Source organism: Gastrolobium bilobum, unplaced genomic scaffold (genome assembly GCF_033153095.1).
Source record: "Gastrolobium bilobum isolate Gb01-03AN ecotype WA unplaced genomic scaffold, APGP_CSIRO_Gbil_v1 utg5099, whole genome shotgun sequence".
NCBI lineage: Eukaryota > Viridiplantae > Streptophyta > Magnoliopsida > Fabales > Fabaceae > Gastrolobium > Gastrolobium bilobum.
The window spans coordinates 132,819-143,863 of NW_026897187.1; the positions used below are offsets into that span (position 1 = coordinate 132,819).

Here is an 11,045-nt window from a genome sequence, read left to right on the forward strand (position 1 = left end):
CTCCTTCTTCTTCTCTCTGTTTCTGGCTCGACGGGGAATGGGGGAAAATGGGTTCTTTTAGTAGCTTAAGTCACTTAACATAGATTAAGTGGCTTTAAGCGGGTATTGGTTCGTCTATCTATTCAACTCCAATAATTACCAAACTTTACCCAAAAGTCTGGAATATTATTCTAGGAATATTACTATTTTTATTTTTATAATTTGGGTACTTTCACCAGTACTCATTTATACCCCTTAATTTTCACTGAGTACACTTTTTAACTCCAAAGTGACTCAGATTCATTTAATTAAGCCTTATACTTAATTTTACTCACTAAAACATGTTTAATTAATTAATTACACTTGATTTACTAATTAATTAAGATGGGCTATTATAGATTCTCCGCCCTGCAGCGGCGGAGCCTTCTTCTCCGGCGAGAGGAGCCGCTGTGTGGTATTGGGTTAAATTTGTGCTGTTGTTTTTATGCCTGGCTTTCTCTAGATGAACGCGCCTTGCTGGTACCAAACTCATCAATCGCTTTTAGCAAATTCGTGGGTTTTCATCGAAAAATTGATTTTGGGTCATTTTAGGCTCAGGTGTCGACAATGGTGCGTTTGTCCGAAAACGATGAGAAATTTGTGAGAGAGTTCAGAGGCATGCCCACTGCGTTTGTCGAGAACGGTTAAGCTATTTTCATAATCTTATTTTTTTTCTTTTATTTCTTTTCCTCTTTCATTTGGTTCTGTAGGCACAGCCAAAGAAGATCTGCTCCCAAATTGGATTGTGCACATTTCATGGGACTCGTGGTGTTAGGTAATGCTACTTGTTCTTGTTATATATAGACAATGTTAGAATCCTACAATATATACAACATTTATTTCTTATTATCTAGCAAATTTTTGCTCTCTTTCTGATTTTCATTTTTCCATTTTGTATCAGGTGGTGTCTTTTCTGAGGCAGAAATTCAGTGCGAAATTGCAACTTCTCTTCCGGCTGATCAAGGGATTGATATTCTTAGTTGTTGTCTCGATTCTAGTCACCCTGATTGCCCTTCCTCATATGACAGCGCAGGACATTGTTGTTTGCATTCTTGCTTTCATGCCAACTGGTTGGGGAATGCTACAGGTGAATAATGTTCTTTCCTTTTTTTTCTTTTTTCTCCGTACTAAATAATTTATTAACTTGGAGTGCATGCTATATCCTCATCTGTGAAATGATGTTTGAATTTGAGCCAGAGAGAGACTGAGCTCATTAATAAACTATATCAATGGTGTTAGGTAATAGCAGGCTGAAGGAAGCAGAGATTCAAATGGTGAACATTACATCTATGGCAATCTTCATAAACAACAGAAATTTCATGGAGAACTGAACGAGTTATGCATACTAGTATAATATAGTTCTTTACTTCTTTATTCTCTTTTACTTTTTATAAAAAAAAAAAAAAAAAAAAATCTTGATCACAAAGGAGGTCTGAGGCCTGTGGAGGAGGGAATGGAAGGCTAAAGTGCAGGCAAAGTGGCCTAGCTGGGATGTGATCCCCAGGATCAAGTAGTTCCCATAGAGACTTAGTGTCACTTAAGTCATAGCTCTTTGGCTCCTATTTCCTTTTCAAAGTTAACAGCAAAGGTTTTTGACATTTACATATTTTAATTGGATGAAATATAAAAGGTAAAGGCACAGGTTTATAGCAATCTTTGAACTTGATTATGAAGTGATCCAGCAGAAGTAATTTCCCTTGATTCAACTTGTTCTGGTGGATTTGGATCAGTATGAAAGAAGATCATCTGGTGGATTTGGAGATGCTACTTGTTCTGCATGTGAGATGGCTGTTGTTTGGATGCAGAACCAGTTGAGGCAGAATTAGACACAAGATCGAATAATAAACTATATCAATGAGGTAACTAATCTTAATTTTGCTTTCCACTTTTCAACCGAGACTCCACCTTGTTGGATTGCATGAGCTCCATGTGGCTTTCTATAAACAAATAACATTTCATTTTTTCTGCAACTACAATTAAATAAAAGCACAATAATCAGAGGTAACATTGATGATAAAAATTGGTCTATGGAAACAGCATTTTGCTTAGCAAGTTGTCGTGGACACGAAGTGAGTCAAGAGTATGGTTTATGGAAGTAACTTTGATAAGTTTGTCTTCCTTTTAATATAATTTGTTCTACTTTTGTCATTCTATAAATTGAAGAGCGATATTACTGATTTGTCTGTAAGCTCAAACAATGCTTTGGTGGCATCTGCTTCCAATGATTTTGTCTTACAGATTGTTTGTAAGTAGTATACATTAATTTTTATGTTCAGTCCTGTAATCCTTGGCAGCTAAATTAATATTTGATTACAACAATGGCGTTTACCAGATGGGATCCAATACCAATTTCGCGGGAACATACTGGAGCTGTTAATACCATTGCATTTAGTCCCAGGCCCAATGTTTTATACCAGCTACTATCGTAAGTCTATTTTAAGAGTTAATGCTCTCAAATATTTCCTTTGTAAACTTTGTCCTTGTGATTCTTGTGGCTCATATTTCTTGTTGCTAATCTGTTCAGTACATAAATAATTAAATCATAAAATATTTGCAAGTGTCATGTGTCGTACAAAAATCTTTGGTGTAATTTTTATTTGTACAACTAAGAGTTTTTTTTTTGGTATACTTGTACAACTAAGCTTTAGTATTGTAATAAATGCTTATATTGTGAATTTAGCATCTTTTTTTTGGTATACTTTTACAACTAAGCTTTAGTTTTTTTTCAGCCCCACCAATCTCGTGACAAGAATATTTCATAATTATAATTATATTGAGTTATTCTTTTACAAATTAGTTTAGTTTAATATTAATGTATATGTACATTCAACTGGGTGCTGTAGTTTAGGTTGTAATTATGAAAATTTTGTCCGATATTTCACATTGATATATCTGATAGCGAGATATATATATGGGTTTTATAAGAGTTATGTTGTAGGAAAAGTGATTGTGTTATGTTATAGAGATTCGTTTTGCGTGCCAGAGTTTTTTTTTTTTTTTTGCTGCGGGCCCCACAAAATGTTGTGTGTGTAGGAAAATTTTTGTGGTCATGTTAAATGATAGATGATAAACCCTATATATATATATATATATATATATATATATATATATATATATATATATATATATTTGTTTATATTATATATTATAACTAATATATATATATATATATATATATATATATATATATATAACTAACGACGAATAAACTAATATATAAACTAAACATATATAAACTAAGCTAACTAATATCACTGTGCAAATGGCGATGAATTTTGAGGAGAGGACTATCAAGCTTTGTGATTGACTGGACATTCATGTTTGCCCCTTTGCTATTCACAGATTATATATATATATTGTTATTGTGTTTTTTTCTTAAATTTATTTTAAAACATGATCTTAAAATATATATGATCTTAGGAATTCACTATGATGTGATTTTTTTAAGGGATAGGATATTGTGACACCCAAGCTATGTTACACTCATGTGACACCCAGTCAATCTCACCGTTAGATCGCTTATGTTGATCCAACGGTTATATTTATTTCCATCCTTGTATGGGCATGATTTCTCAAATTTAATATTTTATATTTATTTCTACCTTTGTATGGTTATGATTTCCCATATTTAATGCTTTCACTTTGAATTTGGGAAATTATAACCATACAAAGATAGAAATAAATATAATCGTTGGATCAACATAAGCGATCTAACGGTGAGATTGACTGGGTGTCACATGGGTGTAACATAACTTGGGTGTCACAATATCCTATCCCTTTTTTTAATCAGGCACTTCCCCAACTGTGGATAGTCTCAAATTGGAAGATGATGCTCTTGATGAAGAAAATGGTCAGAGATAGAGAAAAGGACCAAGGGTTAAAGTCAATGAGAGCCTTGATCAGGGAGGAATCTTTCAAGTTCACCCATTTAAAATTAATATCTATGTGTATGAAGAAGATACTTTTGATTCTAACTCTATAAAAATTATCACTCTTAAGTTTGAGTACAATATATATTTATTGTACACCGCTCCCTAATTGTTGTATAAGCCTTTTGTAATACTTAGCTTAATATATAATATTGACTTTTATGCATTTAATGTATTAATTAAGGAGATTTGATTTTGATATATTATTTACTTTGATTATATTTTTTTTATCAGGTGTAGTACATAAAATTGGTATTAATTTTATTGAAGAAATTTTTTTTAAAAAAAAAAACTCTAAACTTTTTTGACGGAATTTTTTTCGTCAAAAATTTTTACATCAGTTTTCGACGGAAATTTAATGATTTTTAGTCGAAAATTTTCAACGGAATCCGTTTTCCATCGAAAACCACCACAACAATTTTCGACGGAATTTCATTGATTTTCCGTTGAAAATTTTCCACGGAACTAAATTCCATGGCTTTTTGACCACTATAACCTTTTTTTATAATTAATTACCAAATTGACCTTATTTATAAACTATTTCAAAAATTTAACCTCTCCATAAAACATAACACCAATCTGCCTCTGTTTGACCGTTGACTATGAAGCCTACCCGGGTAAATTTTGAAATTTTTTACCTACCCGGGTACACCCCTTCCTACCCGGGTATATTTCTTGAATTTGGAAACATGTTTGAATTATTTACCCGGGTAGGGAGGGATGTACCCGGGTAAATAATCATACCCTCTCATCTGTTCATGGTCAAACATCGAAAAATAAGCTAATGGCATATTGAAAATGAATACACAGATCACTTGGACCTTAACCGTCCTTGTTATAAAAAAGAAACAAGAGCTCAAGTTATGAATAAGAAGCAAAATACTAAACAATCTCTAATCTTCTAATTTTGGTCATCTCCTCAACTTCTTCATTCTGCATGTACCTAACACAATCTTGAAAAACAAACAAACAAGAAATCCAGTTAGTTTCAAAGTGTGCTTACGTGCTATAATCTATTTTGTTCAGTATAATTACTATTTTGTAATTAACAAAATCCATTTGACTGCATATTTACGCTACCCTATGTTGACCCTGATCGTCCTGTCTCAGCATGTTGCTATTTGCGCTAAGAAAGCATTCTTTGGTAGTTCTGTTCATTCATGCCAAAGCATTATTTACCCGGGTACTCCCCTCCCTACCCGGGTAAATAATTCAAACATTTTTTCAGATTCAAGAAATATACTCGGGTAGGGAAAGGTGTACCCGGGTAGGTAAAAAATTTCAAAATATACCCGGGTAGGTAGGGGTGTACCCGGGTAGGCTTCATGGTTAACGGTCAAACATGGGCAGATTGGTGTTATATTTTCTGGAGAGGTTAAATTTTTGAAATAGTTTATAAATAGGGTCAATTTGGTAATTAATTATTAAAAAAAGGTTATAGTGGTCAAAAAGCCAAATTCCATTGAAAACTTTCCACGGATATAAATTCCGTCGAAATTTTTCCACGGAAATAAATTTCGTCGAAATTTTTCTACGGAAATAAATTCCGTCGAAATTTCTGTCAAAAATTTTCGACAGAATCTTTAATTCCGTCAAAAAATGGGTTATCAACGAAGGAAAATTCGACGACTTGAATTTCGTCGAAAACTTCATTTTTGACAGAATTTATACCATTTTTGACGGAATTTTTCCGTAAAAAAATGGACTTTTTTAGTAGTAATCATCAAGGATAGTAGGAATGAGCAATAAATATGTTTGATTCAAGGAGAACAATCAATAATAACTTTTTGATCAATGAACCAGTGATTGGTTATGTTGAAATTTGTAATTCATGAGTATAAATTTGGTGGGAAATATAGCCCTTTCCCCATTTACAGTCGTTATTTTTATTTTCTTGTGCAAGGGCAATGGATCTCACGTGCTTAGGGAATCAATTCCTAACTCTGTTAAAAGGTTGGAATTCGGCCAAAAATATTTTTTCTTGATTCAAATGGATTCCAAGCGTTTGATAAACACTTGCAAACTTGTTTTCAAGAATGTGAAATGTTTAAAATATCTTTTGAGAGAATTCAACACCGTATTACTTGGATAATTAATGTATCAGTGGAGAAACAAAAAAGAACATAAAAAATCGTAAGGTTATGATCCTCAAGACATCAAATCAAATGCTAGTTTTCCTGGTTCTTGATCTAGAGAGAACAATCTTTCAAGAATATGATGATAATTGGACTGAGGAATACCAAAATCTCAAGACATCAATTTTTTTTTTTAATCTCCGAAAAAAATAAAGATCAAGTTGTTAAATGAAGACAAGTACGCTTTTTCATTGGTTCATGTTCGTTGATAATCCCTATGATAAATCTTGAAAAAGGTTATAGTTTTCACCATAAAATTTAATGGGTTGACTTTTTCTACAGTTAATGCAGATAAGTTATCTGCAATAAGCTCAATACGATGTTATTTTGGGAGGAAATCATGATATTTTTATAATTTTAATTTATTTCAGAGTTATTATAGTCTTTATAATTATAATTTTCTAATCTTTCAATCCCAAAAAATATTTTTCTGAAATTTAATACCTAAATTCTGTCATTTAGTTCTTCCAAAACAATTATTCACAATATGGCTTTAATTTTTCTACAGTGAATGTAGATAAGTTATCTACATTTGCTCCCAAAACAACGTCGTTTTGGGTTGAAAAATTAAAAAAAAAATATAATGAAAAAGACTATTATAACTATGAAATAAAAAATACCTTGATTTCCGCCTCAAAACGACGTCAAGTGTCATAAATTGCTCTATTTAGTAGACATAAATGGTTAAAACTAATGTTGTTAAAATCGGACCGGCCGATTTTGGAAAAACCATTTCCAAAGTTGCAGCCGCCACCGGGATTTGAACTCAAGTATCATAAGGATGCGAAACAACCACTTACCATTGGGTTACATTTGCTTGTTAGTAAATATGTATCATTTAATATATCTATCATATCATTTAATAGAATTTTTTCAAAATGGCATCTAGTGAGGATCGAACCCTTGTTATGAAGTTATAAATCATAGTATTTACCACTAGGCTACATTTGACTCTTGATTTAGCTGCACCATTTAAAATATTTATTATATAATTAAGTATAAAATATAAATATATATATATATATATATATATATATATATATATATATATATATATATATATATTCGATTCATGCTGTTAAATTAGTGACCCACTGACCCGGTACCTAGGGGTGCTAAACGAACCAAGGGCCTTTTAGGGGCTTTAGGCTCGACTCGTGAAGGTTTGGGCTTACATGTCTAAAATTGGTTGTTGAAACCAGACTTGAACTTGTATAAAAGCTCGTTTAATAAAAAAGCCTCAGGCTCTAATTCAAAAGCTCAACCTCAAAGCCTTCCAAGCTGGCCTAGTATACTAACTTTTATTTTTATTTTATATTTTTTATACTATTCATGATATATCTCTCTCCTCAACCCATTTCACCTCATTTTATTGGTTAAACAATTTTTTTGAATGTTTTTGTTCTATATTATGCTTTTTAGATATACATTGAATTTATGAATCTTTGTGAAGTTATTAGTGTTGTTGATCATATATTTTGTTTGAATAAATTTTTGTTGTCTTATTTTTTTAAACAGGCTAAATCAGACTTTTATATTTTATAAATAGTACAGGCCACAGGCCGATAATTATATTCATAACAGGTATCAGGCTGACACATTTAAACACAGGCTTAACCTTTTAAGATCAAAGTCCGGCTCAGCTCATTCCGTTAACACCCCTACCGATACCCCAACTGAGTCGATGACGGGTCCAGATTTTATAACATTGGTTAAAACGGTTCTGAGATACTTAACTTCGTAATTATAAAAATAGAACAAAACATACATTGATAGAGAGATAAAGTGCAGTTACAAGATAACACATTAAAATCGAATAAAATCATAGGATGGAAAAATAAATTTAACCCTAATTTTGATGAAGTATGATAATAAAATCTGATTATTCAAGAATAGTGTTTAATATTTTTTTATTTTATTTTTTGGTAAAAAGTGTTTAATATTTTTTTAACTATGTTATTATAAATCTGTAAAAATCATAAAAAGAAAATTTATTATAATGATTATATCCTATTCACCAATCAATGTGGCTTGAGACATCAAAACTTGTTAATGACCATTATATGTAGCTGTAATTAGTAATTTTACTATCATTCCCAGCTGTTAGTGTACCCCTTTTATTTAAAAATTTGTATTTACATATCGAATTTTATGGAATGTTCCTAAACCCTCACTTAAAAAAAAACATACACATACTTTCTTATTTTATACATAAATATTACACAAAAATCCTCTTGTAAATAATAAAATAATTTAGGTGTACTTTTTTTTTGGAATAATATTGACTCAATAAAGAGATTTAGTATAGACGTTACCCCTAATGATAAAGATTGAATAATTTGAATGAGGTTACACCCTTATAGGTTTAACCTTATATATTGATGTTAATTAGCCCCTATATATCAAAGGAAGAATCAGGTTTAGAAACGGTAGCAGCTTAAAGAGGCTAGTAAATAAGCGTATTATTGACTACGTCTTTAATGCATCCTTAAGCTATCTGTGGATATCAACATTAAATAATAGAAACAAATACTATATAAGCAGAAAAGGACCCACCACTGACTGCGTAGAGGGAGAATCTTATTCAATTTTTATCAAATACATATTCAGAGAGGAAGAAGAATTCTAACCAATGTTATTAAAATCGGCTAGGTCATTGATTCGGTTGAGGTAACGAGTTATTGGGTCACTGGTTCAACCGCATGACCCGGTAATTATATGCAATTTTATAATTTATATTAAAAAATTATAAACATACTCAAATATTTAAAAAAAATGATAAAATTTTCAAATATTTTAATACAAAAAATAATAAATCACAGATTATTATCAAACAAAAAATCAAACAAAAATATAATGATCGTGATACGGAGCTTTAGGTTCAGAAAACGACATCTCTAACTATAAATAATTCAAAATTGTATACATAGTACATAATTGAGATAATATTGGTGTTGTAGGTACATAACTTTTGTAAGTTAATAAGCAAAAAAATATTTAAATATGGCTATTATAATTTTTTTTGAAAAAAACAAAAATTTGGAATTTTTTTTTGAACCGGGTCGGGTCACCGGTTAACCGATCGGGTCACTGGTTTTTATGAAAACCGGCCGGGTTGGACCGGATCGCACTGATTCTGATGCATGCAGGTTCGTTGCTTCAACCGGACCAGTTATATGACCGGTTTACCAGTTCCCGAGTCGACTCGGCCGGATCGGTCTGATTTTAATAACTATGATTCTAACTGTAACTAAATCTCGATTCGAGATTAATCTCTAACCGATTCAAAAAGTTGAAGCTGAATTAAGCTCAAAGAAATAATTATGAAATAACACACATAAAATTGGGAAAATATATAGGCAGAACTTATTCGCCTAAGCTTTCGGTGGCATATTCCTTTTCCTATTCCTATTGGAATTGCTTCGTTTGTTTTAGATTTTTAACAGAGTTTGACCAAAATATTAAAAAAATGTAAAATTGTAGAGCATCTTCCCAGTGCTCGAGATTAAAATCGGCTTAATAAAAAAACAAAATTGTTAATAGTCAAATGTGGCCGGCAAGTATGTGATTATTAAGGGTTGGGCCATGCGCATGGATATAGATAGCTGATTTTCCAACCAAATAATTAGAGGTCACAGTCAAACCAAAAAAAAAAAATTAGAAAATAAATAAATAAATAAAATTAAAGGAGCAGTGTAAAGAAATTCTCCATCATCGTTCGCCCACCCACTGTAAGCATCTCTTTTATCCTTTCATAGGACAAACAAACGATGTTATTCCCTATGATTTTAGCAATGTTATTTAGACGTTCTCATTTACATGTTAACATCTCATGTTGATGTAACCGGTTATATATGTAACATATAGGAGACACAACCTCTTGCAAAACCAAATTAGTGCTACGTAAAAATGATAGAATTCAACATGATTAGGAATGTAAGATTGGTTATTGCTTTCAATTGTTACTTGTAAAGCCATTGCATATAGTAATTTCTCAGTGCCACTTCAAATTGATAACAGCAACAATGGAAGCTGATCATGATGCACTGGTGAAGGGAGACAAACTCATACTGAGGGGATTGATGTTTCATGGTTTTCATGGTGTAATCCCAGAAGAAAGGAAGCTGGGTCAGAAATTTTTGGTAGACTTAGATGCTTGGGTGGATCTCAGAGCAGCTGGTAAATCTGATATCTTGTCAGATACAGTTAGTTACACTGAAATATACAGGTGAGTCAGCAATATCCATTTATGTAATTTCATCATCCTTATCAGCATGTATTAGGAGTGAAAGAAGATAAGCCTTATCCCAGGAGTTATTGGTCTAATAGCAAAAGAGCTAGATCCCATGATTTGACCTACCCAAATATAGCCGGTTCGAATCATGAGAGCTGCAAGATCCCATGATTTGACCTACCCAAATGTAGTGGGCTCGAATCATGAGAGCTGCGATTTCTGTAGAAAGTGAAGAGGTTCAAACTCAAAATCGAATTAATCGGGTCCCTTAAGACTTCCAAATATCATATTATTTATTATAGACTCGCACAATAAGTTTAACCCTTCAATACACCCTGCACATAGGACAAGCTTTAGAGGACCAAATTGCCCTTTTCTTAAGAGAGAGAGAATTTTAAAATATGTCCAAATGAATAATCTTCTATGTGCTCCTTATTTTCCATAAGTAATTAGGTAACTATGATCTGATTAATGTATGAAGTATCCGTGAATGCAGTATAGTTGAAGAAGTTCTTGAAGGGTCACCGCACAATCTCCTGGAGTCAGTGGCTGAACAAATTGCAACCTCTACTCTAACCAAGCACCACCAGATTTCTGCTGTTCGTGTGAAAGTTGGAAAGCCTCATGTAGCAGTTCGGGGTCCAGTTGATTATTTAGGCGTTGAGATTCTTAGACACAGAAGTGATGTGGCAAATTAAAACTTTTAAGATTTACTGCTATATGTTTTGT

At 32.2% G+C, this 11,045-nt stretch overlaps 1 protein-coding gene across 1 annotated transcript; it reads left to right on the forward strand.

Moving 5' to 3' along the window:
* The first annotated feature begins 10,107 nt into the window (after positions 1 to 10,107).
* LOC133304801 (dihydroneopterin aldolase 1-like) lies at positions 10,108 to 11,038 on the forward strand. Its single transcript, XM_061504860.1, has 2 exons — positions 10,108 to 10,310; positions 10,813 to 11,038. The coding sequence occupies exons 1-2, from the start codon at positions 10,108 to 10,110 to the stop codon at positions 11,012 to 11,014; spliced, it is 405 nt and encodes a 134-aa protein (XP_061360844.1). The 3' UTR covers positions 11,015 to 11,038.
* The last annotated feature ends 7 nt before the right edge of the window (positions 11,039 to 11,045 follow it).